The sequence below is a fragment of the Cetorhinus maximus genome, chromosome 1, assembly GCF_964194155.1.
Source record: "Cetorhinus maximus chromosome 1, sCetMax3.hap1.1, whole genome shotgun sequence".
NCBI lineage: Eukaryota > Metazoa > Chordata > Chondrichthyes > Lamniformes > Cetorhinidae > Cetorhinus > Cetorhinus maximus.
The window spans coordinates 171585432-171612984 of record NC_135879.1 but is presented as its reverse complement, the minus strand read 5'-3'; the positions used below and the strand labels follow the sequence as shown (position 1 = coordinate 171612984).

The following is a 27553-nucleotide window of genomic DNA, read 5'->3' as shown; positions in this document are numbered from 1 at the left end:
CGCTCCAAGTCACTCACCATCCTGACTTGGAAATATATCACCGTTCCTTCACTGTCACTGGGTCAAAATCCTGGAACTCCCTTCCTAACAGCACTGTGGGTTTACCTACACCACATGGACTGCAGCGGTTCAAGAAGGCAGCTCACCACCACCTTCTCAAGGGCAATTAGGGATGGGCAATAAATGCTGGCCCAGCCAGCGAAGCCCACATCCCAGGAATGAATTAAAATAAAATTGAACCCTCTCTTCCACTAATTAGTTTAAAGTCCTATCTACAACCCTAGTTATACAATTTGACAGGACACTGGTCCCAGCATACTTCAAATGAAGCCCATCCCAATGGAACAGCTCTCCCCTTCCCCAGTACTGGTGCCAGTGCCCACGAATCAGAACCCATTTCTCCCACACCAATCTTTGAGCCAACCATTTACCTCTCTAATCATATTTACCCTACGCCAATATGCACGTGGCTCAGGTAGTAATCCGGAGATTATTACCTTTGTGGTTCTGCTTTATAATTTAGCCCCGAGCTGCTCGTAGTCCCTTAGCAGAACCTCTTTCCTAGTCCTACCTATGTTTTGGTACCTCCGTGGACCACAACAACTGGATCCTTTCCCTTCCATTCCAAGATCCTCTCCAGCCCAGAAGAGATGTCCTTAACCTTAGCACCAGTTAGCCTTCAGGACTCTCTGTCTATGCTGCAGAGAACAGTATCTATTCCCCTAACTATACTATCCCCTATTACTACTACATTTCTCTTTTCTGCCCCCACTTGAATGGCGCTCTGTACTACAGTGCTATGTTCAGTTCGCTCAACCTCCCTGCAGTCTGTGCCCTCGTCTACATTGGGAGCAGAACTTCTTACCTATGAGACAAGGGCTGAGGCTCCTCCAAAGCTAGGTTCTGGATCTCCATACCTGCCTCACACCCTCCTGTCCCTGACTACGGTCCAAATTTGATATAATTAATCTAAGGAGTGTGACTTCCTCCTGAAACATAGTGTCCAGGTAACTCTCCCCATCTCTGATGTGTCACAGTGTCCACAGCTCAGACTCGAGCTCATCAACTCTGAGTCAAAGTTTCTTGAGCAACCAACATTTGCTGCAGATTTGGTCACCGTGGATCGCACCGGCGTTCACCGGTTCCCACATACTACAGCTGCAACACATCACCTGCCCAGCCATCTCTATTCTATTTAATTAATTATTTTTAACGTGAATTTCTTAACTATACTCTTCAGCTGTAATAATGTCTCCTGATTTAGACCACTTGGCTAATCAAAAGAGACACAGAAGAGATACCCACCAATCACCTACCTGTTTTCCTACGCCACCACACTTTGACTCTGACAGGTAGAAACAGGTCGAAGGGGTTCTCTGCCGCCAGCTTTTATCTCCCGCCACCACTGCCCTTCTCACGCAGGTCCACTCTCCTCGCATTCTCATCCTGTGTCTCCGCCACTGTCTTCGCACTTTTTTATCCTGCGTCTCAGCTCTCCTAACGCTCTTTTATCCTGTGAAGGGTTTGAAAACCTAGAATCATAGAATGGTTACAGCACAGAAGAAAGGCATTCAGCCCACCATGTCTCTGCTGGCCCACTGAGAGAGCAATTTACCTCGTGCCACTCCTGCACCTTTTCCCCGTAGCCCTGCACACTTTTCCTTTTCAAATAATGATCCAACTCCCCTTTGAAAGCCTCAGCTGACCCTACTTCCATTTCTCTCTCAGACAGTGCATTCCAAATCCTAACCACTAGCTGCATGAAGAGGTTTTTCCTCATGTCTCCAGTGTTTCCTTTGCCAATTACCTTAAAATTGTGCCCTGTGGTTCTTGATCCTTCCGTCAATGAGAACAATTTCTCCCTATCTACTGTGTCCAGGCACCTCATGATTTTGAATACCTCTATCAAATCTCCTCTCAACTTTCTCTTCTCCAAACTTTCTACATAATTGAAGTTCCTCACCCCTGGAACCATTCTCAGGAATCTTTTCTGCACCCGCTCTAATGCTTTCACATCTTTCCTAAAGTGTGGTGCCCAGAACTGGATGCAGTACTCCAGCTGAGCCTAAAGCAGCATTTTATAGAGTTTAACATAACTTCCTTGCTTTTGTACTCTATGCACCTATTGATAAAGCCCAGGATGCCATATGCTTTATTAACAATGGTCTCAACCTGTCCTGCCACCTTCAGTAATTTGTGAACATAAATACCCAGATCCCTCTGCTCCTCTATCCCCTGTAGAATTATACCCTTTATTTTACATTGTCTCTCTACACTCTTCCTCCCAAAATGAGTCACCTCACACTTCTCTGCATTAAATTTCATCTGCCACTTGTCCACCCATTTGTCAACTATATCCTCTCGAATTTCTACAATATCCTCCTCATGGTTCACAATATTTCCAAGTTTCATATCATCTGCAAATTTTAAAATTGTGCCCCTGTACACCAACATCTAGGTCATTAATATATGTCAGAAAGAGCAGGGATCCTAACACTGATCCCTGGGGAATTCCACTATAAACTTTCCTCCAGTCCAAAAAACAACCATTCACCACTACTCTTCATTTCCTGTCACTCAGCCAATTTCATATCCATGCAGCTACTGTCATCCAGTTCAACTGAAGAGTTCTTACACCTGTAGTATAAGGGTCTGGCACATAAGGTGTTAACATGAGACTGAGTACAGTACCACCCACACAGTGATTAAATGAATACATGACCCACACCTAGAGGTCAGTGTAGTGTTGGACAGAGCCATGTGTAGAAGCAAGCATGGAGACAGCTGCTAGCTTGAACCTTTACTGTACCTATGTATATAGTTTCTAGGCCTGAATTTTACATCCCACGGGCGAGCGTGTGCCTGACCCAAATGGGCATAAAATCGCAGGAGATGACATCAGGCAAGCGTCCCAACATCACTCACATGATATTTCGCTAGGTAGGCACTCTTCCAATCTTTAGCACACCCTCCAACAATCAACTGTAAGCGATTTTTCGTGGCCTGTTCAACCTTATGGTTAGTGGATGGGCCAATCGGCCAGATGGGCTTTACATTTTTGATGAAACCTTATCCAAGGGTGGGATGAAATCTCTGTTAGGATATAAAATAAAAAGAAATATCTGGGGACTTTTTTTTTATGAGGTATGCTTTCAGGTGCTTGATTGTGCTGCATGGATATTTTTTGCAGCATTTTTGTGTTTTCCTTTATTATTGACAGGTCTGCAGCTCCCTGAGGCCCCTGTCTGCCTTCCTGTCTGTCTGTCTGTCAGTGGAAACGTTCACCAGCACCTGTGGTGATGTCAGTGCCCAACCTCTTCCTGCCCCCACCAGCAGTGCTGAGCCTTTCTCAGGGCGCGTTTCACGCTTGCTCAATAATTATGTTTGCTGAATTATTTTCTAGCGCGCAAAAGATCTTAATCCAAAAGAACGGTTTCGTCAATGTGGAAAAAAGCTGACTCGGGGTTTCTCTATGGAGTCTATAATATCGTGGGCAACAGAAATTTCACAGCTCGGTGAGTTCACATTGGATTATTTGTGAATCAATTGTCTTCATTGGTATTGGCATTTGTATTGTTAAGCACATAATTACTTTCTACCCTTTTCACTTAAACCTACAATCTTTACTTTAGCCTCTATTTTGAAAATACTTAAGTTTGGGATAAATAATGTTGGACGTTTCTGAGTTTGAAATGAGGGCTTTATTATTGATCACGAAATTGGAGAAAACGTTCCACCCAAGACTATTTGGAATATAGAAACATATTTTAGTTTGAAAATATATTTCATATGGCAGAGTGTAAAACAGACACTACAGGTATCAGAACTTGTTTTAGCAACAGCTACTTACTGTGTCTACATTTCACTCTGAAAGCAAACCTTCTAAGTACTGTTTAGCCATCAGGTTAGAATGACAGTAAGCTGCTAAATTTTTTCACAACTTCAAGGACAACAATGAAATTAACTTTCTTTTGAACTTAGGCAACGGTTGCCAATAATCAAGGTATTTGACTAGCAATGGTTAGTAGCATAATTTAATGGAATTGCCACTGTTGGATTGCAGTGATGTCATCAAGCTGTCCAAGCAACCAACTGCGTTAAAAAATTCTCACAGATAGCCAACCAGGAAATGATAAGTACTAAAATCAAATTACTTTTTTAAAAAGTGAGTATGGCTCCAACAACACTCAGGAATCTTGACACCATCCAGGACAAAGCAAATGGCTTGATCAACACTCCATCTACCAACTTAAGCATTCACTCCCTCCACCGCCGATACATAGTCGCAGCAGTGTGTACCATATGCAAGATACACTGCAGCTACTCATCAAGGCTCCTTCGATAGTATCTTCCAAACATGCAACCACTACTACTTAGAAAGATAGGGGCAGCATATGCATGGGAACACCACCCGCTGGAAGTTCCCCTCCAAGCCATTCACCATCCTGACTTAGAAATATATCGCTGTTCCTTCACTGTCGCTGGGTCAAAATCCTGGAACTCCCTCCCTAACAGCAGTGTGGATGTACCCGCACTAAATGGACTGCAGCAGTTCAAGAAGGCGGCTCACCACCACCTTCTCAAGGGCAATTAGGGATGGGCAACAAATGCCAGCCCAGCCAGCGATTCCCACATCCCTTGAAAGAGTTAAAAGAAATGCTAATTCTTGGGCTTCTATCGTTTTTGAACCAAGAACTCCTGAAGTTCAGCCTGAGATAACTCATTGTTAATGCTGTTTGTGTAAGAGTGGGAGATCACAGGTGTGCTCTCCCAAACCTCTATAATCTAGCTATTGGGATCAAGTGACCAGGCAAGGAGCTGACAGCCTCTGATCCCTTTTCTGCTAATGGCCTGAGATAAGTTTTGGTTCCACAGAAATCTTGCAGGCTTCAAGATTAATTTAAAGTAGAGGAGGGACAGAGCTCAGCAGTCATTCATGATTTTTGCTAATGGGATTTGAGGAATGTGGGGCTGGTTGAAAACAGGAGACTAGCTATATTATGCAAGTACAGTTTTTCCCACGATGCTGCGCAAGATGGTAGTTGCCATTTTGTTCAGGTTATCCTTAAAGAACCTGCCAGCATTAATTTTAGGTCTATTTGTACATTTGATTTTGAGTCCTCTCTGCTGCATCTGGCCTCCCCTGAGAATTCAGTAGGCACCACCTGGACTAAACAATACAGACCTAAGAAATGTCTAAGAAAAAGACATGTTTCAGGTTGATAACTTCTCATCCAAACAATGTAAGTTCACTTTGATGAAATTAAGAAGCTGAATCTAAATAGCTCAATACCTGTCAGTTAGCCCACTGTTGGTCAATTATATTTTACCCTGCATTTAAGTGAATAGTACGTGAATATAAAACTGTTGATGGCAGGTCATCGACCTGAAATGTTAACTGTTTCTCTCTCCATGGATGCTGATAGGCGTGCTGAATATTTCCAGCAATTTTTGTTTTTATTTCAGATTTCTAGCATTCTCAGTACTTTGCTTTTGTTTAGGTCAGTGTTAGTGTTTTCACTTTTGAATGTTTTATATTTTTCCTGCAGATGAGGAGGAAGAAACTGATAAACAAAAGAAGTCAAAATGTTATTCCTTCAAAAAAAGATTGAAGCGAAAGTTTTGTTCTTGGACCTGTTGTCCAACATTTTTAAGGCTGCAGGATTATTTAATGATAATTGTTTCACACCCAATTTTTGAAGGGGTGATTACTATCTGCATCCTAATAAATACTCTTCTGCTGTCGATAGACTACCATCAAGCACCTTACTCTCATGCCCTAGAAAGTGGGAACACTGTAAGTATTGTGCAAGATAAGCACATAAAAAACACAAGGTATGTGATTTATCCACAATATTCAATGAAATAAGACTTGATTGCCAAAAATTCTACAGCCATTCTGGCGTGTTTCTGTTTTGGCAGTAGTCCACCAGAATGGTAAAAATCTAAGCGAGGACCCAGATGCACAGTATCCGCGATGAACTATTGGAGCTGGAGTCTCTGCTCATTCCAAACACAGCCATCATCATGTGTGTATGGGGACTTCCTACTTCAGGAGTTCCTGAATCCTGTACTCAGTGAGATCCAGTGTGTGGTTAGTGGAGACACACCTGGTCAGATCCATCATACCTGGTCTCTAGGAGCAAAGGTAGAGCCCACCTTAGGCTCTAGGCTGAGGTTAGGACTTAAAACCCCGACCAATAAAAATGTATAAAAACCATTTTCAAGTACAGATACTGCATCAAGATGAGTCCAAACATACGTTTTCAATGCCAAAATTTTTCAGTTCAAATTCTATGGTCGAATAGGACCGACTTTTCACTTCAAAACAGGTATGACGTCGTACTTCTGCTAATAGACTGAGATAAAATAAAATTATAAATTCATTAATGGGCTGGATCTCATTGAGCTGGGCGCTCACCTCATGCTGATTGAGACTCTTATCTGCATCCTTCGGTTTAAAAATCTTTTGCTCCGTAACTTTCTGAAAGGGCAAGCTTTATGTGGTGCAGTGAGTATAATGGAGCATCTTGGATCTTAGTGAATGATGGACCAATATTGTATCTCCTTTATCAATAAGATTTAAAGATTTAAAAAGAAACAGAGGAACAGAGAGTGAATTAGTCAAATCAAGTTCAGAGTGAGAAATAAAAAGAGAAAAAAAGATTGGATTAAGAAAGGGAGAAAGTAGAGACTGAAAGGAAACTAAGAAAAAAAATTAAATATTTGGTATTGTTAAAATCTCCAAGAACAATCTAGCACCTGAAGGAATGAGACTTCACAGTTTAAATTGTTCAATTTCTGCACCAGAAATTGATTGGTACTGCATTAATAATAATTACATCCTTCAAAATGTACTTGCACTGTTAATTACCAGACTTAATGTTCTGTGATGAGTTTAATGGACTATTAACGTGCAATTCCAGCAAATTGTTAAAAATAACTCGGAATCTAAGAGTAAGATGCCAATTGTGTGAAGCATTGTTAATTGTTTGGCCAGTTTTGCAGAATCACAACTCACAACATATTTCTTAATCCCATGAATTGTCTGGCCAATTTGTGCATTAATGACAGCATCTTTAACACATTGATAAAAACAAAAAACTACTGCGGATGCTGGAAATCCAAAACCAAAACAGAATTACCTGGAAAAACTCAGCAGGTCTGGCAGCATCGGCGGAGAAGAAAAGAGTTGACGTTTCGAGTCCTCATGACCCTTCGGCAGAACTGAGTAAAGTTAGGAGAGGGGTGAAATATCTCTCCCCACCCCCAACCTTAAACCAGCTTATATTTCACCCCTCTCCTAACTTTACTCAGTTCTGCCGAAGGGCCATGAGGACTTGAAATGTCAACTCTTTTCTTCTCCGCCGATGCTGCCAGACCTGCTGAGTTTTTCCAGGTAATTCTGTTTTTGTTTTTTATCTTTAACACATTGTTATTTGTCCAACAGGATCCTGACAATTATTTTTGGATGGGGGTTCACAACACAAAATACAAGCACCAAAGTATAAGTATATTTAATCAGAGAGAAATTGTGCTGGAATTCCTCAAATTCCTTAAATACACAGGGCTTGATATTTGGGTATGTAGCGCGACTGCAGATGGTGCAATGGAAGCAGGAGGCCCTCTAAGTGGGACAGGCTGTGCATCTAGCTGCCTCTAGTGTGGCCCACACAGTACTCCATGCTGGGAAGGATGCTCAGCCCTTGCAGGAAACCTCTGAATTGGTACTGTCATGATGTCACTCAGCCAAGCTGGCTGATTTGACGCTCTATTTGCGAACTTGAACCCTGTCGATCCATTCAATGTATTCACTTGTCACTCATCTGCATTCAGCTGCAATAGAGGCCTGGCAATAGCATTATTTAAAGGGGTAGGCACACAACTTGCAGGTAAGGTAATTTAGAACAATTTCTGCTGTTGCTGTTGTCTGAAAGTACAATGGGGTGCTTTTGGATTTGGCAGAGTGTTGCAGAATCCTCACAGGGGTAGGGCAGAGGAGTTGGTGACCTGTCCACACAAATGTGCAACAAATATGGGAGCAGTAGTAGCAGTGCTTCTGGGTTAGCTGCACAGCAGGGAGATGGTGCAGAGGCTGTGGAAAGGGGAAGCTCTGCACAATGTCTCAGCCAAGTTGGAGCCGGATTACTCCGTGCTCCATGACAATGACTGGAGATTGTCTGGCAGGCCAGCCAATGCACCTGACATTTTGGTGTGCCTCATTATCAATGTTCTCCTGTATGCTTCCCCATTGAGGTCCTCAACTGAGTCCCCTGTAGCAGAACTTGTCTGCAACCTCACCTTCCAGTGGGCTGGCACAGAAACTATCTTCTCCTCTCGCCTGGTTGTAGCCCAGTCACTACAAGTGCCACGCAATCTGCAGATCTCAACTCTATACTTGTGTCTAATGTGCATGCAGTGCCAATATCTGAGTTGGTGGCTGTGAGTGTCAGATGAAGCGATGAAGTCTCTCCATTAGTGCAATGCTGTTGCTCTCTCTTCCTCCTAGGGTTGCTATGACTGGGCAGATGGCAGTTCTTGGGTGTCAGAAAGCAGGAATTCAGAAAGGGGAATATTGATGTGATGGAGGAGGACTGGGGTGGAATGCAAGATTGTCAGAGTCACACCATCTGCAGCTTGCACATCATGCCAGATAGCAGTAAGCTGGAAAATGAGAAGAAACATAAGGCAGAAATATATTGACAGCCTCAATGTTATCAGTGACACTGGATGCCACGGGCTTTATCACTGTGATGATATCTCCTCCACAGGGCTCAGGAGACTCAGGTGTCCTTGTCTCTCATCATTTCTGCTCAGCTCTCTTCTATTGTGTGCCACCTTGTCCTGAAAGAGAGAGAGAGAAGAAGAATGTCAGTTATTGTGTTGCAGTGTGTTTGGGTGATGCACCTGTCATAGCTGGATAGCTGGAGGCAATGGGAGCTGAGTGTGAGGCTAGTATCATTGGAATGGCTGTGAGGGTGAGGTGGGATATCCGGATGTTAGGAGTACGTCTTTAGTGCCAGGAACTGCTAATGGATGAGTCATGGGGTTGTGGCGTATTCAGCAATGTGAGATTTTGGTGGTGTAGTGGGTAGGGAATGTCACGGGAAGGTGCATTCACTGACCTTAAGCACCTGAGTGAGGCCATTAGACTTCTTGAGGCACTGCTGCCAGGTGCCTGGGTCCAGTCTCTGAGAATTGATCTCCCTGGTTATTTGCTCCCAATCCCTTCTGAGGATAGTCCTGGAGGGCCTTCTGCCCCCTGCAGAACCATGATGTCTCTCCTCCTGTCTACCCCTAAAGCTAAGGGCTGCAGCACTGATTCCATAAGTTTGGGAGCCTTCTCTCTCCCCTGGTGTTCCAATTTTCTTCTTCGGAATTGCAGCACTAGCATTCAGGAAAAGCCTCCTGTAATTCAGTGAGCCTTCCCTTGAAGAGGGATGAACTGTCCTTAAGAAGAGCAAGGTGGCTGCATCATGTGCTATCAGCATATGCTGTGCATTTAGGAAGCTAGCACAGACCAACACTACAATAGAATAAATATGGAACATCTGCCTGCTGCCTATCTCCACTGCAATGGGTGCAGGAAGGTCACAAAATGCAAAGCCCCAATTTCTAGTCCACTTTTTAAATTATATGTAGATATATACGTATACACCAGGGTATTATAATTAAATAATTTAGTATTTATTTCACTGTTACACTATTGTAAATTGGAAATATAGTAAAGAGTGTAAGAATTTCTGAAAACAATTGGGTGTAATATACCTATCTTACTAAACCTTCAGTAAAATAGCAAAGACAGGATATTTTTTACGAACATACACCACACACAGCATTTATTCCGACATTCTGTTTATTAAAGTATGATTAAAACCTTAACCCTCCATTGCATCTCTTATTTTTAGATTTGTTACTCATTCTCAATAATTGTTTCTCGTTTAATACAGGTTTTATCAATTATTTTTATAATAGAAGCTATTTTGAAGGTGACTGCACTAAATCCTATGGCCTATTTGAGAAATGGATGGAATACATTTGATTTTATTATTGTTCTGCTGACTTGCTTAGAATGGGTACTTTCCACAATAAATATTCCGACACTTAAACTTTCCATGATACGATCACTGAGAATGGTAAGCACTTTCTATTTGTCTCTATGAAAAGTTTACTAATTTGTTCTGCTACAATTGCAGTCCATATGCTACAGTATTGAAAATGCTTTAACATTGATCTGTGAATATGCTTTAAAAATATATTTCTACTGTTAGGTAACTATTGTTGACTTTATAGAATATGTGAATGGCAATTATGTTGGTCGGTTACATGCTAGCTAGATCTTGTTGATAAAACCTTACATAGGAAACAATTTTCTGCTTTCCACTCCTGAACCCGCTGGCTTTTACTATGATTGCATTAGCTGCCAAACCTCACCAGATATGCATTATTCAGGGTAAATAGAGAAACCTCTAAATCCAGCACCTCATTCATCCCAATGGCTGCCTGTGACCTTCGTCATTTTCTGCATTGAAGTTGAACAGGCATGGGGATGGATCTTTGGTGGGTTGCTGGTAGGGTGGCGGACTCAGACATACTCCACCAGCACTATACAGGCCCCAACTGAGGGCTGGGAAGCAGGAACCCTGGATTTACATAGCCTCCAGCCCTGATCCCATTCACACAATGTTGATGGCATTTCAGTTGTAGATGGAGACTCTGCCGGCACAAGTCCATAGAGGAATTGCTGAACTGGGAATGAAACACAAAATATCTGGATTCTGTCCTAATTTGTGGCTGTTCTGGTGGACTTCCTCTGGAATTGTAACCATGGAACACATGCTAAGTAGCACATAGAGTACCATGAGCAAGACAACTCACCTTAAACTGTATGGGTACATCGGGGGAACACTTAAAAGTATTCAAGAGAGTTATTTTTCAGTAATGAAATCTTTTTTTGAGACAACTTTAACTTGGCCAAATCAACATGAACAATGGTCACAAAATGGAGGTTGGTAGATTTTACTGCCATCCTAATGCCAACACTTCAGCTACCATCATTTTTAAAGGGTCCTATCCCTCAGCAGCCGAAGTGTCCAAATGTTTCAGGTGGTTGGCCCTTTTATTATGCAAATTGGGATTCTATGACATATATTGGAGATAAGTGGGTGGAATGAGTGCTGTTTATGATCTGACCAGTTTGACTGGCAGTGCAACCAAAGACCAAAAATAGTGGGGAGAATTTTTACATCAGCATACGGGGGCGGGCCCGGCATATGTCAGGTATACGTCCCAACCTCACCACGCGTCATTCAGATCTTTCGCTCGGTGGCACGCCCGCCCAACTGTCAAAGGCCTGTTAGGGCCATTAAAAACCCAATTAACATAATTATCAACGCTGCCTGTCCAACCTTCAGGTTGGTGGGCAGGCGAAGAGCCCAAGCAACCTTTGCGTTTTTCAGGAAACCTCATCCATGGGCGGGATAAAGTTTCCTGAAGGTTTTATTAAGTAAATAAATAATTTTTTCACATTTCATTAACATGTCCCAGCTCATGTGACACTGTCACATGAGAGGACATGTGTAAATAATTTTTATGTTTCTTTATTGAAAAATCTCCGTGCCTCAGGGAGATTTCTGCGCTCTGCGCGAAAGGGCGCAGTCTCCGACTCTCCATCTTCCCTCTGCCCACACAGGTAGCTACCGGCCGTGCGTCACGCTGGGCGGGCCTTAATTGGCCTGCCCACGTAAAATGGTGGCACGGAGCTGATCGCAGGCCGTGATCAGCTCTGCTCCCGCCCGTGCCCGCTCACATCCAGCCCTCCCGACAGGGAGAAAATTCTCCCCAGTAAGTTTTAAATTATTTTTGTGGTACCAGGAGAAACTGGAGTATTTTATTCAACTTGTAAGATAGTCACCATGTTCCTGCGGTATACCTATCATAGGAGTTACACTCATAACCAGCATCTCAGCAATTTGGAACAGGACTTACAGGATAGTGATTTAGCATGAAATAAAAAAGCCAATTTTGAATGGGAAATCATGGGAAGCATACTCATATTTTCCCAAACCCTCCAGAGTTCTGGCATCAGGAGCATACATTTGGTGAACCACCATTAAAATGTTTGTTTTTTCTTTCATTTGCTGGTGAGCCTGCTGTGTATCCCACTATTTTCTGCTTTTTACGTCAGATTCCTATCATTAGTGCATTTTCTTCTTTTTAATCTCTGCCACTTCAGTGAATAATGGTGAGGGAAATCAACTCAAAATTAGAAAAAAAAAGGTTAACTATATTGTAATAACATTGGAACTTTGATTTTCGATAAATAATCAGACAATATGACCTGGGAAAGGCATTTAATGTTAAGTACTTGGCAGAGGAGAAGACCATGTATAATTTAAGTTCTATTTGAAAAATCTCCTTAAAACATTCATCCTTTCCAATTGTTTAATTTACATTGCACAGATGTCTGACCTGTAAAGTTACAAGCATGATATTAATAGCATCTGGATATAACAAATATATTTTTGCTTTTCCGAGTTCATTTTTGATCTACCTTTTATTTTCACTCAGTTTGCTTTGTCTAATAACTTCCGAAGTAACTTGGTCATAAATTTCAACCAGTTTATTAAATTAGTTGGGAAGAAGAAAAGAATCAAACCTTTTTAACTCATGCTGCCCAGCGGGAGGAGAACAGTAACAGCAAAAAAGAACTTCAAGGATGATACTAGAACTAAATGGATTTTAACTATCACGAGGGACAGATTAGCTGAGGCTGAGGAGTAACAATATTTCAAATTATTACAGGGTTTGATAGGGTAACATACAGAAAATATTCAACTTATAAACTAGAGGCCACAAATATAAGATAGTCACTAATGCGATGAAGAATTCAGGAGAAACATCTTTACACAGAGAGTCGTTCAAATTTGAATTGTGCTTTGTCATGGAGCAGCTGAGGTGATGAGCATAGGTGCCTTGATTGGGAAGATAGATAAATAAATAAGGGAGAAAGGAATAGAAGGCCACACTGATAGGGTTAGATGAAGGAGGATGAGCAGAGTCTCATGTGGAGCTCAAACAACAGCACATTGCAGCTGGACCATTGGTCTCTTTCTGTGTTGCAAATTGTAAGAAGCCCAGAAAGGGGATTGTGCATTGCAGAAGATGGGATTCATCCAGGTCTCTCAATTCTGCTTGCAGAAAGAGGAGCAAACGGAGCAGAAGCAGCAGCAGGTTGAGAACCCTCAGGAAGCCTTAGGGCCTCTGAGGGGAACACATGCAAGATGGATGGCTTACAGGATGCATAGGCCCAGTAAGATGACCAGCCATCCTGTATTTTATAGGACTGTCCTGTAATTTCATCTTTTGTCCTATGTGCTGCTTGTTGGATCCCATTTGTCCTGTATTTCTTAGGCAGTGGCTGGGAGACTGCTGGGGAGACTCCTCTTGCCTCTGCCCTTGTGTCTTTTGTTTTTGCACATGTGTACTGCGCACTTGCACAGCCATCAGCCCACTCAGCCACAAAATGGACAAACAGTTCTCCTGCCCAATACAGGTAGGCAGCTTCAATAGGTAACACTGGGTCCAATATTGATTGTAGGACCCATAAGACATAGGACCAGAAGTCGGCCATTTGGCCCATCGAGTCTGCTCCGCCATTCAATGAGATCATGGCCACCGTGCCTCAGGAAGATTGAAGCGCTCTTTCGCGCGCATGCTTGCACGCTGGCCCCGACTCTTTATCTTCCTTTATCCACAGCACATGTTACTTCCTCAAAGAATTCCAATAAGTCGATTAAACACAATTTCCCTTTCACAAAACCATGTTGACTCTGCCTAATGGCCTTGAGCTTATCCAAGTGCCCTCTATGGCTTCTTTAATAATAGCTGCTAACATTTTCCCTACCACAGATGTTACATTTTCTGGCCCGTTTTCTGTCTCCCTCCCTTTTTGAATAATGGACTTACATTTGCCATCTTCCAAACTAATGGGATCTTCCCAAAATCTAGGGAGTTTTGGAAAATTAAAACCAATGCATCAACTATCTCACTAGACAATTCTTTTAAGACCCTAGGATGAAATCCATCAGGACTCGAGCTCTTGTTAGCCCACAGCTCCAACAATTTACTCAGTAACACTCCATAGCAATTTTCCTGACTTCCTTCCCTACTTCCATTCCCTGGTTTATAGCTGCTTCTGGGATGTTACTTGTATCCTCTATAGTGAAAACTGATGCAAAACATCTGTTCAATTCATCTGCCATCTCCTTGTTTTCCATTATCAATTCTCCAAACTCACTTTCTGTAGAACCAACGTTCACTTTGTTAACACTTTTTTAAAAATATTTATAAAAACTCCTAGGGCAGAATTTTACGGCAGAGACGGGGCCATAAAATGCGGCGAGACATTCTAAACCTCATTGGCTTCGGCGGGAACGTAAAATCCCGCTGCCATAAAATTTCGCCCTTACTTTCTGTTTTTATATTTCTGGCTAGCTTTCTCTCATACTCTAATTTTTCCCTCCTTATTAGTCTTTTAGTCACTCTTTGTTGTTCCTTATATTCTGTCTAATCTTCTGATCTGCCACCTGTCTTTGCACAATTATATGCTTTTTCTTTAAGTTTGATACTATCCTTAACCTTTCTAGTTAACCATGGATGGTGTGTCGGTCCCTTGGACTTTTTCTTACTCGTTGGAATGTATATATTCTGTGTATTCTTAAATATGCCCTTAAATATTAGCCACTGCATCTTTATTGACCTATCAGCCATCTCAGCTTTCATGCCCTCATAATTGCCCTTATTTAAGTGTAAAAACTTAGTCTCAGACCCTCCTCATCTAGGCTATCTTTGCCCTTCTGACTTTTCCAGTCTATATGTAGATTAAAATCTCTTATGATTATTTCCATGCCTTTCTGACAAGCTCCAATTATTTCTTCCTTTATGCTCAACCCTACCATGTGGTTACTGTTAGGGGGCCTGTACACAACCCCCACAAGTGACTTCTTGCCTTTACCATTTCTCATCTCTACCCAAACCGTTTCCACACACTGGTTTCCTGAATTTAAATCATCCCTATCTATTGTGCTAATACCATCATTAACTAACAGAACCACCCCTTTTCCTCACTTCCTGTCCTTACTAAATATCCTGCAGCCTTCAATTGTCAGGTCCCAACCCGTGTCCTCCTGCAACCATAGCTCCATAATGGCTATCAAATCATCATTATTTATTTCTATGTGCATTCTCAGTTCATCTGTTTTGTTCCAAATGCTACATGCATTCAAATACAGAACTTTTAGTTTTATCCTTTTATTCTTTTTGTAACCTCTAGTTTCATCTGTTGATTTAATGTCAGATTTGTACTCTCTATCCCTTCCTGTCACGGTCTGTTTTTTATTTCCCGTAATAATACCTTTCTCTTTTGTCTTGTCTCTGTTCTTTGATTTACCACATCTTCCCAATTTGATCCCTTGCCCCCACTATTTAGTTTAAAAGCCTCTCTAGTTCCTTAGTTATGTGGCTTGCAAAAACACCGGTCCCAGCACAGTTCAGGTGTAGACCGTCCCAATGGTACAGATCCCACTTTCCCCAGTACTGGTGCCAGTGCCCCACGAACCAGAACCCACTTCTCCCACACCAGTCTTTGAGCTACACATTCGTCTCCCTCACCAGGTTTGTCCCATGCCAATTTGCACGTGGTTCAGATAATAATCCAGAGATTATGACCTTTGAGATTCTGCTTTTTAATTTGATGCCTAGGTCCTCACACTGATTATGCAGAACCTCCTTCTTTGTCCTGCCTATGGTCGTTGGTACCTACATGGACCACAACGACTGGGTCCTCCCTCTCCCAAAGCAAGTTCCTCTCCAGCCCCGAGCATTTGTCCTGCACCCTGGCACTGGGTAGGCAACACAGCTGTCTGGACTCATGCTCTTTGCTGCAGAGAACGGTGTCAATCCTCTGACTATAGTATTCCCCACTAACACTACATTCCTTTTTGCTCCCCCGACTTGAATGGCTTTCTGTCCCACAATGCCATGGCCAATTAGTTCATCCACCCTACAGCCCCCACTCTCATCCAAACAAGCTGAAAAAACCCCAAACCTGTAGGACAATTGCAGAGACTCACACTCCAGTGCTCCTGCCCTCTGAGACCTCTTACCTGCCTCACTCACAGTCACACTATCTTGTCTCTGACAACTGACCCTTTAGAAGACCCTGTCCTAAGAGATGTGACTACCTCCTGGTACAAAGAATCCAGGTAACTTTCCCCCTCCCTGATGCGCCACAGTGTCTGAAGTTCAGCCTACAGCTCATAAAATCTGAGTTGAAGCTGCTCAAACTTCAAACGCTTACTGCAGACGTGTTTTCCCTGGATCAAACTAGCATCCAGGAGACCCCATATGCTGCAGCTGTGACACATCACCTGTCCTGACATCCTTAAGGGGGTCTAATTAACTATTTAATTATTTTATTCAATTATATATTTTACTGTTGTTTTTACATATTTTATTAACCTTATTAACCTTTGAACCTTAGGAATAGAATAACCCTTAGTCACTTACCAGATTCTCACCAAATAACTAGCTTCTTCCCCTGTAGTACAGTACGACCACTTCCAGAAGGCTGAGAAAGTTAGAAAGCAGAAAGAAAGAGAGCACCTCTTCCCCTCCCTTCCCTAACTCACTTAATTACCCAACTCCCAGCACTCTATTCTAAGTCACACCTCTTGCAGTAAACTTTACCTACAGCTCCTCTTTCCCCCCATGCACCAAATTCCCACTTGAACCAAATTCTGAAATATACTCACTCGGTCTCTATCTCACTCTGACCGAAGTCTCCGCTCACTGATCATGCGGCTCTTACTGAGCCGAGCTGCCCCCTGCCTATTCTTTCTCTCCACTTTGACTCCCACGCACTAGTGCCTGTTATCTTTAGCAAGATCCATCCTCTATTCCATCCCCTGAAATATTGTCTTCATCCTCTTCCTTCATTGACTGTGAAGGCTCCAGTTCTTTCGTATCCAAAATGAGAAAGGACTAATGGTTGGTTGTGGTGAGGGAAGACGAGAAAGTAATTAATGCATGCCTACACATCTACAGAAATCATGGGACAAAGAGAAGAAAGATTAAGTATGCAGATAGCCTCATCATGAATCCCTCCCCAGCCTTGCCAGTGACCATGGCCTCAGTGATGTCCCATCCCATGATGGCAAGCTCTATCTCCTTCAAGGCAGATTAAACATGCAGGCATGCATGTTCTCCTTCAGCTCTTTGTCATTACTTGCCAATACCACCTTCTCCAAAATGGATAGCTTCTCAACGAGGATGTCATTTCTGTTGCATTTTGAAAGTTTAGCATTGAAATGTAACATACTTGACATGCCCTAGGCAAGTTTTCAGTTCACTCCATTATTCATTAAAAGATATGAAAATCTTGAAGTACTTATTTAAACAGAATCGGATAAATTTTAAAACATTTTCATGTTATCAAATGTTTTTATTCTTGTCCCATTGTGAAACCTCTCAAAATTCTAACTATTATAAATGTTGTTGCTTTCTTTTAATAACAGCTTAGAGTCTTCAAACTAGCAAAGAACTGGAAAACACTAAACACATTGATCAACATCATATTCAAATCATTGAAAGAGATGGGAAATCTGACACTTATAGTCATCATAGTAATTTATATATTCACTGTAATAGGAATGCAGCTTGTTGGGCATGATTATGAAAATAAAGTAAGTATATTACAAAGTCTTACTCACGCTTTTGTTTGGTTGTTAAACTAGGTGATCGTTCTGATTCTAATGATAAGTATATCAATTCCATTATTACATGCTACAATTTATCCAAGCTTTAATTAAAAATTGATTCTAATAATGTGATTTTGTGATATATACTGCTCTAGAGATGTTCTACGTGGTGCAGAGAGCTGGCCTTATAAAGCATCCTCAAGTGAAAACATCATAATGCCACTCCTACACAGATACATTCAATCTGGGTTAGTTAAAAAGTTGCAGGAGGTAGTGCTTGACAAAGCACAGACCATGATTATATAGGATTACATAGGATATACGGCAGAGAAACAGGAACTTTGGCCCAACCAGTCCTGTGTTTATACTCCACTCGAGCCTCCTCAATCTTTTCTCTTCTAAATCTATCATCGGTAACCCTTTCTTCCTTTCTTTCTCATAAACTTGCGTGGATTCCCCTTAAATGCATCTATACTGTTCACTTCAACCACCCCCTGTGGTTTAAACCAGCTTGCCAGGGGGGTGGGAAACTTAGGGGTAACTCAAATTGGAAAGAAGTAAAGCTACGGGAAGTAGAGAAGTGGCAAGTGAAATTAGAAGGCAGGCAAAACAAAGGCAAGCATCAACTAAACTTAGAATCCAGAATAATGTTAAAAAGACAAAGTTAATGACACTCTACCTGAATGCATGCAGCATTCACAACAAGGTAAATGATTTAAAGGCACAAATAGAGGTAAGTGCATATGATCCAATAGCCATTACGGAAACATGGCTGCAGGGTGACCAAGACTGGGAACTGAATATTCAAGTATATTGGACTTTTAGGAAGAACAGGCGAAAAGGAAAAGGTGTTGCGCTGATAAAAAGGGATGGGATCAGTACATTAGTAAGGGAGGATCTCAGATCAGAAGAACAAAATGTGGAATCCATTTGGGTGGAGATAAGAAACAGTAAGAGGCAGCAAATATTGGCAGGAATTGTTCATAGGTCATCAAACAGTGGTTGTAGCTTGGGGCATGGTATTAATCAGGAGAGATTAGCGAGGCATGTAGCATAGGTGTCCCAGTAATCATGGGTAACTTCAATCTGCTTGTAGACTGGGTAAACCTAATGCTGTGGAGGATGAGTTTCTGCAGTGTGTTAGGGATGGTTTTCTAGAACAGTATATTGATTTGAGGAACCGACTAGAGAACAGGCTATTTTATAGAATCATAGAGGTCTACAGCACAGATAAAGACCCTTTGGCCCATCAAGTCTGCACCGGTCAAACAAGTACCTAACTATTCTCATCCTATTTTCCAGCACTAGGACCATAGTCTTGTATGCCATGGCATCGCAAGTGCACATCCAAATACTTCTTAAATGTTATGAGGGTTCCTGCCTCTACCACCCTTTCAGGCAGTTATTTCCAGATTCCCACCACCCTCTGGGTGAAAAGATTCTTCCTCACATCCCCTCTAAACCTCCTGCCCCTTACCTTAAATCTATGCCCCCTGGTTATTGATCCCACCACCAAGGGGAAAAGTTCCTTCCTGTCTGCCCTATCTATGCCCCTCATAATTTTATACACCTCATGTCCCTGCTCAATCTCCTCTGCTCCAAGGAAAATAGCCCCAGTCTATCCAATCTCTCCTCATAACTAAAACTCTCCAGCCCAGGCAACATCCTGGTAAATCTCCTCTGCACTTTCTCTAGTGCAATCACATCCTTCCTATAATGCGGATTCCAGAACTGCATGCAATACTCTAGCTGTGGCCTAACCAACGTTTTATGCAGTTCCAGCATAACCTCCCTGCTCTTATATTCTATGCCTCGGCTAATAAAGACAAGTATCCCATATGCCTTCTTAACCACCTTATCTACCTGTCCCGCTACCTTAAGGGACTGGTGGACATGCACACCAAGGTCCCTCTGATCTTTGGTACTTCCCAGGGTCCTACCATTCATCGTGTATTCCCGTGCCTTGTTTGTCCTGCCCAAGTGCATCACCTCACACTTATCCGGATTAAATTCCATTTGCCACTGATCAGCCCATCTGACCAGCCCGTCTATATCCTCCTGTAATCTAAGGCTATTCTCCTCCCTATTTACCACTCCATCAATTTTCGTGTCATCCGCGAACTGACAGGGTTTTAGATCTAGTGTTATGTAATGATAAAGGGCTAATTAATAACCTTGTTGTAAAAGAACCTTTAGGAGTGAGTGACCATATTATGATAGAATTTTACATTGGCCAGGATTTTCCAGCCCCATCGTGGCGGGACCCATCGCAGGAGATTCAGCGGCTCAGCCAAAAGTCCATTGACTTTCGGCAGGACCGGACGTTCCTGGCAGCAGGCAGGGCCAGAAAATCCCACCCATTATGTTTGAAAGTGAGGCGGTTCAATCTGAAGCAGGGTGTTAAATCTGAACAAATTAAATTATGAAGGCATGAGGGACAAATTGACTGAGGTGGATTAGAAAAATACATTAAAAGGTATGACGGTACATAAGCAATGGATGATCTTTAAAGAATTATTATGTACAAGGCACGAAAACCCAAAAAGAAAAGTCAGCAAACCACGGCTAACAAAGAAATTGAAGGATTGTATAAGATTAAAAGAAAAGGCCTATAAAGTTGCCAGAAATAGAAGCAAACCTGAGAATTGGGAGGATTTTAGAATACAGCAAAGGAGGGCAAGAAACTGACAAAGAAAAGAATATGAATGTAAATTAGCAACAAAACATTCAAACAGACTGTGAAAGCTTCTACAGGTATGTAAAAAGGAAACGTTTAGCTAAGACAAATGTGAGTCCATTACAGGCAGAGTCAGGAGAATTCATAATGGGGAATAGAGAAATGGCAGAGAAGCTAAATAATTACTTTGTGTCTCTCTGAGATGCAAGAAATTTCTCAGAACTAGAGATACAAGAGACTAGGGAGAATGAGGAATTGAAGAAAATTAGTAAGATGGTCACATTGGAGTAATTAATGGGACTGAAGTCTCCGGGACTGGGGGCAGAATTTTACAGACCTGTCACGGCGGGGGTGGAGCTGGATAATGCAGCGAGCCATTTAAAAGTCCATTGAAAATCAGAAAATCCCGCCAGTGGGAGGGGCCGTAAAATTCCTCCCCTGATATTCTACATTCTAGAGTGTTGAAAGAGGTAGCTATGGAGATAGTGGATGCATTGGTGATCATCTTCCAAAATCCTATAGATTCTGGAATGGTTCCTGCAGATTGGAAGATTGCAAATGTCACCCCACTATTTAAGAAGGGAGGGAGAGACAAAACGGGGCACTACAGACCTGTTAGTCTTACATCAATAGTAGGGAAAATGCTAGAATCTATTATAAAGGATGTAATAAATGAACACGGATAATAATGATCTAATTGGGCATGGTCAACATGGATTTATGAATGGAAAATCATATTTGATGAACCTGTTGGAGTTTTTTGAGGATGTTATGAACAGAATTGATAAAAAGGGAGTGGATGGATATAGTATACTTGGACTTTCAGAAGGCTTTTGATAAAGCCAGGAGGTTGGTTAGAAAATTAAAGCACATGGGAAAGGAGGTAATATACTGACATGGACTAAGGATTGGCTGACAGGCAGAAAACAGAGAATAGGAATAAACAGGTCATTCTCACATTGGCATGGGTACCGCTAAGATCAGCATTTGAGCCCCAACTGTTCACAATATATAACAATGATTTGGATGTGGGGACCAAATGTAATATTTCCAAGTTCACGGATGACACAAAGCTTGGTGGGAATATGTGTTGTGAGGAAGATGCAAAGGATTTGGACAGACTTAGTAAGTGGGCAAGAACACGGCAGATGGAATATAATGTGGAAAAATGTGAGGTTATCTACTTTGGTAGGAGGAACAGATGTGCAGAGTGTTTCCTAAATGGTAAGGGATTAGGAGCGGAATTGTCCCAGATTTGCACTAAGTGCGGTAGCGAGTGGGAAAAAGGACATTTTGCCGGACGGTCGCAATGGCGGCTTCTCACATAGTATCGCCCCAATCCCGTCACATTAATTATGCATTCCCAGGAAACACACCGTTTCAATGGTGGGCGGGCTCTCATTGGCTGAGTCCAGGTCTGATGATGAGTCTCTGAACGTAGTCATACCTTAGTTGCTGGAGCTGCGAAGGCAAGCTTGGGAACATCAGGAAGGAGTGTCCGCTGCACTCCCCAGATTGCAAGGCACGATGGAGAAGTCCGTCCGCCTTCAGGCTGAGGCGATAGCGCCGGCATGCCAACGCACCGAGGTCAACAATGGTAGGATGGCAGTGCCATGGAAACCTTGGTCCAGGCCATCACTCCTGCACTGTTGCGCAGGATGAGCCCCACCACTGACGCCATAGTTGGCCTCCAACAGTTTCAACATGAGAGGGGCGCAGGCTAGCTCGATCTCCCTCCAGTTTCCCTTTCTCCTTAAGGAGTCAGTACCCACCTCGGGCACCCATAGGAAGGAGGATCAGCAGGTGCACACCCCGGGGCCATCCATCTGGGTGACTCCGGGAGTGTCCGGCCCATCCGAAGCCCCTCTTCCTGTGACCCCAGCACCTCCAGCTTCATAGGCCAAGGAGGGTGCCACTGCCACACAGCAGGACCCCGAAAGCAGACCTCCAGGTCTCGACCCTCCAGAGGATGCCCACCAAGGTCAGCACAGACAGGCCATAGCACTCAGCAGGCTGCCTCCACCTCAACTGTGGATGACGGGGAGCATGAAGACGTAGCGGCAGGGTTAGGAAAGTTAAGAAGATGTAGTTGCACAGCCTGGGCACGGGCGTTAAACACTTGTACGTACTGTTCACTATTGTAAATAAACTCCCAAAAATTTCTCCCTTCCTATGGCTCCTTGTTCTGATGAGCGATGCTCGTGTCACTCAGATGTGAAACCTTGGTTTCTGCACAAGATAAAGGCAGGTGTCTCAGTCCAGGGCCTCTTCTCTGTGCTTTGTGCAGCCTTCAGACCAAAGTGACGGTCTGACCTCGCACTCGCTGGACACATTACTAATGTCTGCACCTCGATGGTGCATGTCATTGCTGCCAGAATGTAATGGGCAGGTGCCACAGAGTTCTGTCATCCTCTCTGTGTGCTCTCAACACCTTTGAGGTGGGCCTAGCACCCATGTCATCTGCATCTGGGACAGTGATGCTGTGATCCTGAAGGGGACAGGTGCTGAAGGCTGACAAAGGATCAGGTCCATTTAAAGTTTCACATCTGCGTCTCCATGATATGGTCCTGATCACAGAGCACAAGCAAGCTGCCCTCGGCCAGACAGGAGTCAAACATTCACAGAAGCCACGTGAAGATCTATTGAGCGCTCTCGCTGCATGTTGTCATCATCCTCCTGTAATCAAGTGACCATTAGGGCCTCCACAGCATCTCCATGACAGGAGCATCATCACAGAGGGTATGTGCACTGTCATAAGCCAGACTGGAGTTAAACATTCACAGATGCAATGTGAGGATCTATCCACCTCACTCCATGTCATCATCTCTTGGAATCTAGCGACTACTAGGGCCTCTACTGCATCTCCGTGACAGGAGTATTATCACAGAGGGTATGTGCGCTGCCCTCAGCCAGACAGGAGATGCAACATAAGGACTTGTGGTGTCACTTCACTGTATGTCATCATCATCCTCCACAAATCTAGCAGCTATGAGGGCCTCCCGAACGCGCCTGCTTCTTCTGGCCAGTACAATGGCCTCATCCCCTTCATTGTCACCTTCAAGGACATCCTCACCCTCATCCACTTCAACATCCTCCTCATCTGAAGAGACCTCCAGCTCCTCCATCTCCTCCTCAGCCAGCTCCTCACCCCCTTGCAGCACCAGGTTGCAAAGGGCGCAGCAATCGACGGCGATGCCTGACATCCTCTGTGGACTACATTGCAGGGCTCCACCAGACCGGCCCAGGCACCAGAACCTCATTTTCAGCATCCCGATGGTTTGCTCCACCAAGTTGCGGGTTGCAGCATGAGCCCCCTTATACCTTTGCTCTGATGCCATCTGAGGCCGCTGCACGGGTGTCATCAGCCACATCCTCTGCGAATGGCCCTTGTCCTCGAGGAGCCAACCCTGCAGCCTCTGTGGATCCTGGAAGACATCAGGGATCTGGGACCTCCTGAGAATGTAGGAGCTGTGGACAGTCCCTGGAAACCGTGCGCAGACCTGCAGGATGCATTTGTAATGGTAGCACACCAGCTGCACATTCAGCAGTTGACCTTGCAGTTGACATAGTTGATCACTTGTTGCTGTGGAGATCTAAGTGCCACTTGAGTGCAGCCAATTGCAGCCTGCACCTGTAGGAAACCTGAGATTTAGGCAAATCCAATCGCTCTTGTATCCTGGCTTTCCCAGTCCCAGCAAAATGCACAAAGTTGTGTGCCTTTGCGAAGATGGCATCCATGACCTCCTGGATGCATTTGTGGGTGGAAGCTTGCAATATCCCACAGAGGTCACCTGTGGAGCCCTGAAAGGAGCCACTGGTGTAAAAATTGAGCGCCGATGTCACTTTCATAGCCACTGGCAGTGGATGCCCTCCATGTCCCCGTGGTGCCACATCCTGCAGCAGCTGGCAGATGTGACCTACCAGTTCCCTAGATGTGCGCAGTTTTCAGTGACACTGGTTCTCGGTCAACTGCAGAAATGAAAGCCGACATCTATAGACCCAGGTGCCGACCAGCGATGGCTCACTGTGGTCCTTTAGTGGCATGTGAGGGAGTCCCAGCCACCTTTCTTCCTGAGGGTGTTACTTCTCCCTCTGCGCAGCCAGGTGCCTCCATCGCTCAGTTCTCCATCCTCTCCACCCTCTGTACGCCATGAGGTATACAGCTAGTTCATCAGGCTCCATGCACTTGATGTACTCGCCCTGCAGGATGAAAGAGAGAGACGTGTGGGTTAGCTTGGGTGTACTAAGAACCTCTCTTGGTTAAGTCTGAAGGCCCCTTACACATCCTGGCGGGTGCTGGCCACTACTTGGATGGCCAGAGTATAACACGCTGCATGGCTGCCCAAACCCCACCCACCTCTGCCCCATGCCACCTGGCTGATTGGCAGCAGCTTTGCCCACTGGACCGCATACTGTGCTCTCAGCTCAGGCACAGGCATTCTCCTAACCCGCACTGCGAGGCTGCACTGTTTTCTTGAACTATGGGGGAGACTGGTCCAAACCAGGATGATGCCATTGCAAGGGGCTGTAAGCATTTCCTCCAGTGACTGCTCCAAGGCCAGCTTTAGCAAGGAGATCATACAACGTGTGCAGTCATCCATCTATTCTGCAGTCCACGAAAATGCTCACTAGTTTGCAGTCTGTGCCCAAGAGGTGAAAAGCTCTTGAGCATTTGGTGGCACTTTCATGCCTCTGCGTTGCTTCAGTGGGCAGATGATCTAGAAGCCCGACTCCAAGCATGTCAATGTGGCTGCATTTGAACTATCTCAGTTGCAGAAGAATGGTCACTTTATACAAGGTGTCCCTGATGAAACGCTACTTCCTTCCCCCCACACCCCGCACATGCTTGTGCACTACCATCAACCGCAGGGCAGCCCTTGCCCGCCACAACCCGCCTCAACCGCAGTGCAGCCCTTGCCCCCACCCCCAAGTTGCCTCAACCGCAGGGCAGCCCCTGCCCCCACCCTCAAGTTGCCTCAACTGCAGGGCAGCCCTTGGTCTCCCCAACCCACCTCAACCTTGAAGTCCAACAGGAGTATTACGAGTATTGCGCAACATTACTGTGCACTCACCTCCAAGTCCCCCTCGAAATGCAGCCTGCCAGGTGCACACCTTAAAGATGCTGTTGTGAAACAGGTCGGCGTGGGGTGGACAATCCAGCATGGGGGAATGATTCTGGCAGCCTGGCATTATAATGATATGCAGATGTATTACAATGAGGTTCCTGACATCTGACAACAGGAAACGCGACCCGCCATTGACGAGCGGAGCAGATGATTGCACACTGTTTCACAATGTCTTGAAACCGATTTTTGGCATTCCTGCCATTTTGCGCACTCACGCCACCAAAAACGCCTGACGCCAGCGGGCACAGAAAATTACACCATAGAAAGTGCAGATGTACAAAGGGACCTGGGTATCCTCGTCAATAAGTCATTGAAAGCTAACATACAGGTGCAACGAGCAATTAGGAAGGCTAATGGTATGTTCGCGGCTCAGTTCATAACACCCTCGCCTTTGAATCAGAGGGTTGTGGGTTCATGTCCCACTCCCGGAAATCAAGAACCTTGATTGTACTCGAAAGAGTTGCAATCTGTGACTGTTGATAACTCGAAAGAATTTTTTATAACAAGAGGGTTTGAGTACAGAAGTAGTGAAGTCTTGCTTCAATTGTGTAGGAGTTCCTCAGGGTAGTCCTCGGCCCAACCATCTTCAGCTGCTTATCAATGACCTTCCTTCCATCATAAGGTCAGAAGTAGGGATGTTCGCTGATGATTGCACAATGTTCAACACCATTCATGACTCCTCAGATACTGGAGCAGTCCATGTCCAAATGCAGCAAGACTTGGACAATATACAGGACAAGTGGCATTTGCGCAACACAAGTGCCAGGCAATGACCATCTCCAACAAGAGAGAATCTAACCATCGCCCCTTGACGTTCAATGGCATTACCATCACTGAATCCCCCACTATCAACATCCTGGGGGTTACCATTGACCAGAAACTGAACTGGACTAGCCATATGTGGGTACAAGGGCAGGCCAGAGGCTAGGAATCCTGCGACGAGTAACTCACCTCCTGACTCCCCAAGGCCTGTCCACCATCTACAAAGCACAAGTCAGGAGTATGATGGAATACTCGCCGCTTACCTGGATGAGTGCAGCTCCCACAACACTCAAGAAGTTTGACACTGCCCAGGACAAAGCAGCCCGCTTAATTGGCACCACATCCACAAACAGTCACTCCCTCCACCACCAACACACAGTAGCAGCAGTGTGTACCGTCTACAAGATGCATGGCAGGAATTCACCAAGGCTCCTTGGACAGCACCTTCCAAACCCATGGCCACCACCATCTAGAAGGACAAGGGCAGCAGATAGATGGGAACACCACCACCTGGAAGTTTCCCTCCAAGACACTCGCCATCCTGACTTGGAAATATATCGCCGCTCCTTCACTGTCACTGGGTCAAAATCCTGGAACTCCCTCCCTAACAGCACTGTTGGGGTACCTACACCACATGGACTGCAGTGGTTCAAGAAGGCAGTGCACCACCACCTTCTGAGGGGCAACTAGGGATGGGCAACAAATGCTGGCCCAGCCAGCGAAGCCCACATCCCATGAATGAATGGGAAAAAAACCTTGGTTAGACTGCATCTGGAGTATTGTGTGCAGTTTTGGTCCCCTTACCTTAGGAAGGATATTATTGCCATAGAGGGAATCCAACAAAGTTTCACCAGACTGGTTCCCGGGATGGCAGGACTGTCCTATGAAGAGAGATTGGGGAAACTGGGCCCGTATTCTCAAGAGTTTTGAAGAATGAGAGGTGACCTCGTTGAAAGTTATTAAATACTTAAAGGGTAGATGCAGTTAAGATCATACAAAACCATAAGACGTAGGAGCTGAAGTAGGCACTCGGCCCATTGAGTCTGCTCCGCCATTCAATGAGATCATGGCTGATCTGATAACCCTCAACTCCACTTTCCCGCCTTTTCCCCATAACCTTTGATTCCCTTACTGATTAAAAATCTGTCTATATCAGCCTTGAATATATTTAACGACCCAGTCTCTTCAGCCCTCTGTGGTTAAAAAATTCCATAGATTGACTACCCTCT

At 44.2% G+C, this 27553-nt stretch overlaps 1 protein-coding gene across 1 annotated transcript in view; it reads left to right on the top strand.

The window, feature by feature from the left end:
* The window catches only part of LOC144676471 (sodium channel protein type 4 subunit alpha-like), a 199818-nt gene that overhangs the window by 32884 nt on the left and 139381 nt on the right, over window positions 1-27553 (top strand). The window contains exons 8-12 of the mRNA XM_078537156.1: window positions 3404-3515; window positions 5550-5797; window positions 9951-10136; window positions 17577-17744; window positions 21638-21660. Of these exons, the coding sequence (XP_078393282.1) occupies window positions 3404-3515; window positions 5550-5797; window positions 9951-10136; window positions 17577-17744; window positions 21638-21660 (737 nt within the window). The remainder of the gene's footprint in view (window positions 1-3403; window positions 3516-5549; window positions 5798-9950; window positions 10137-17576; window positions 17745-21637; window positions 21661-27553) is intronic.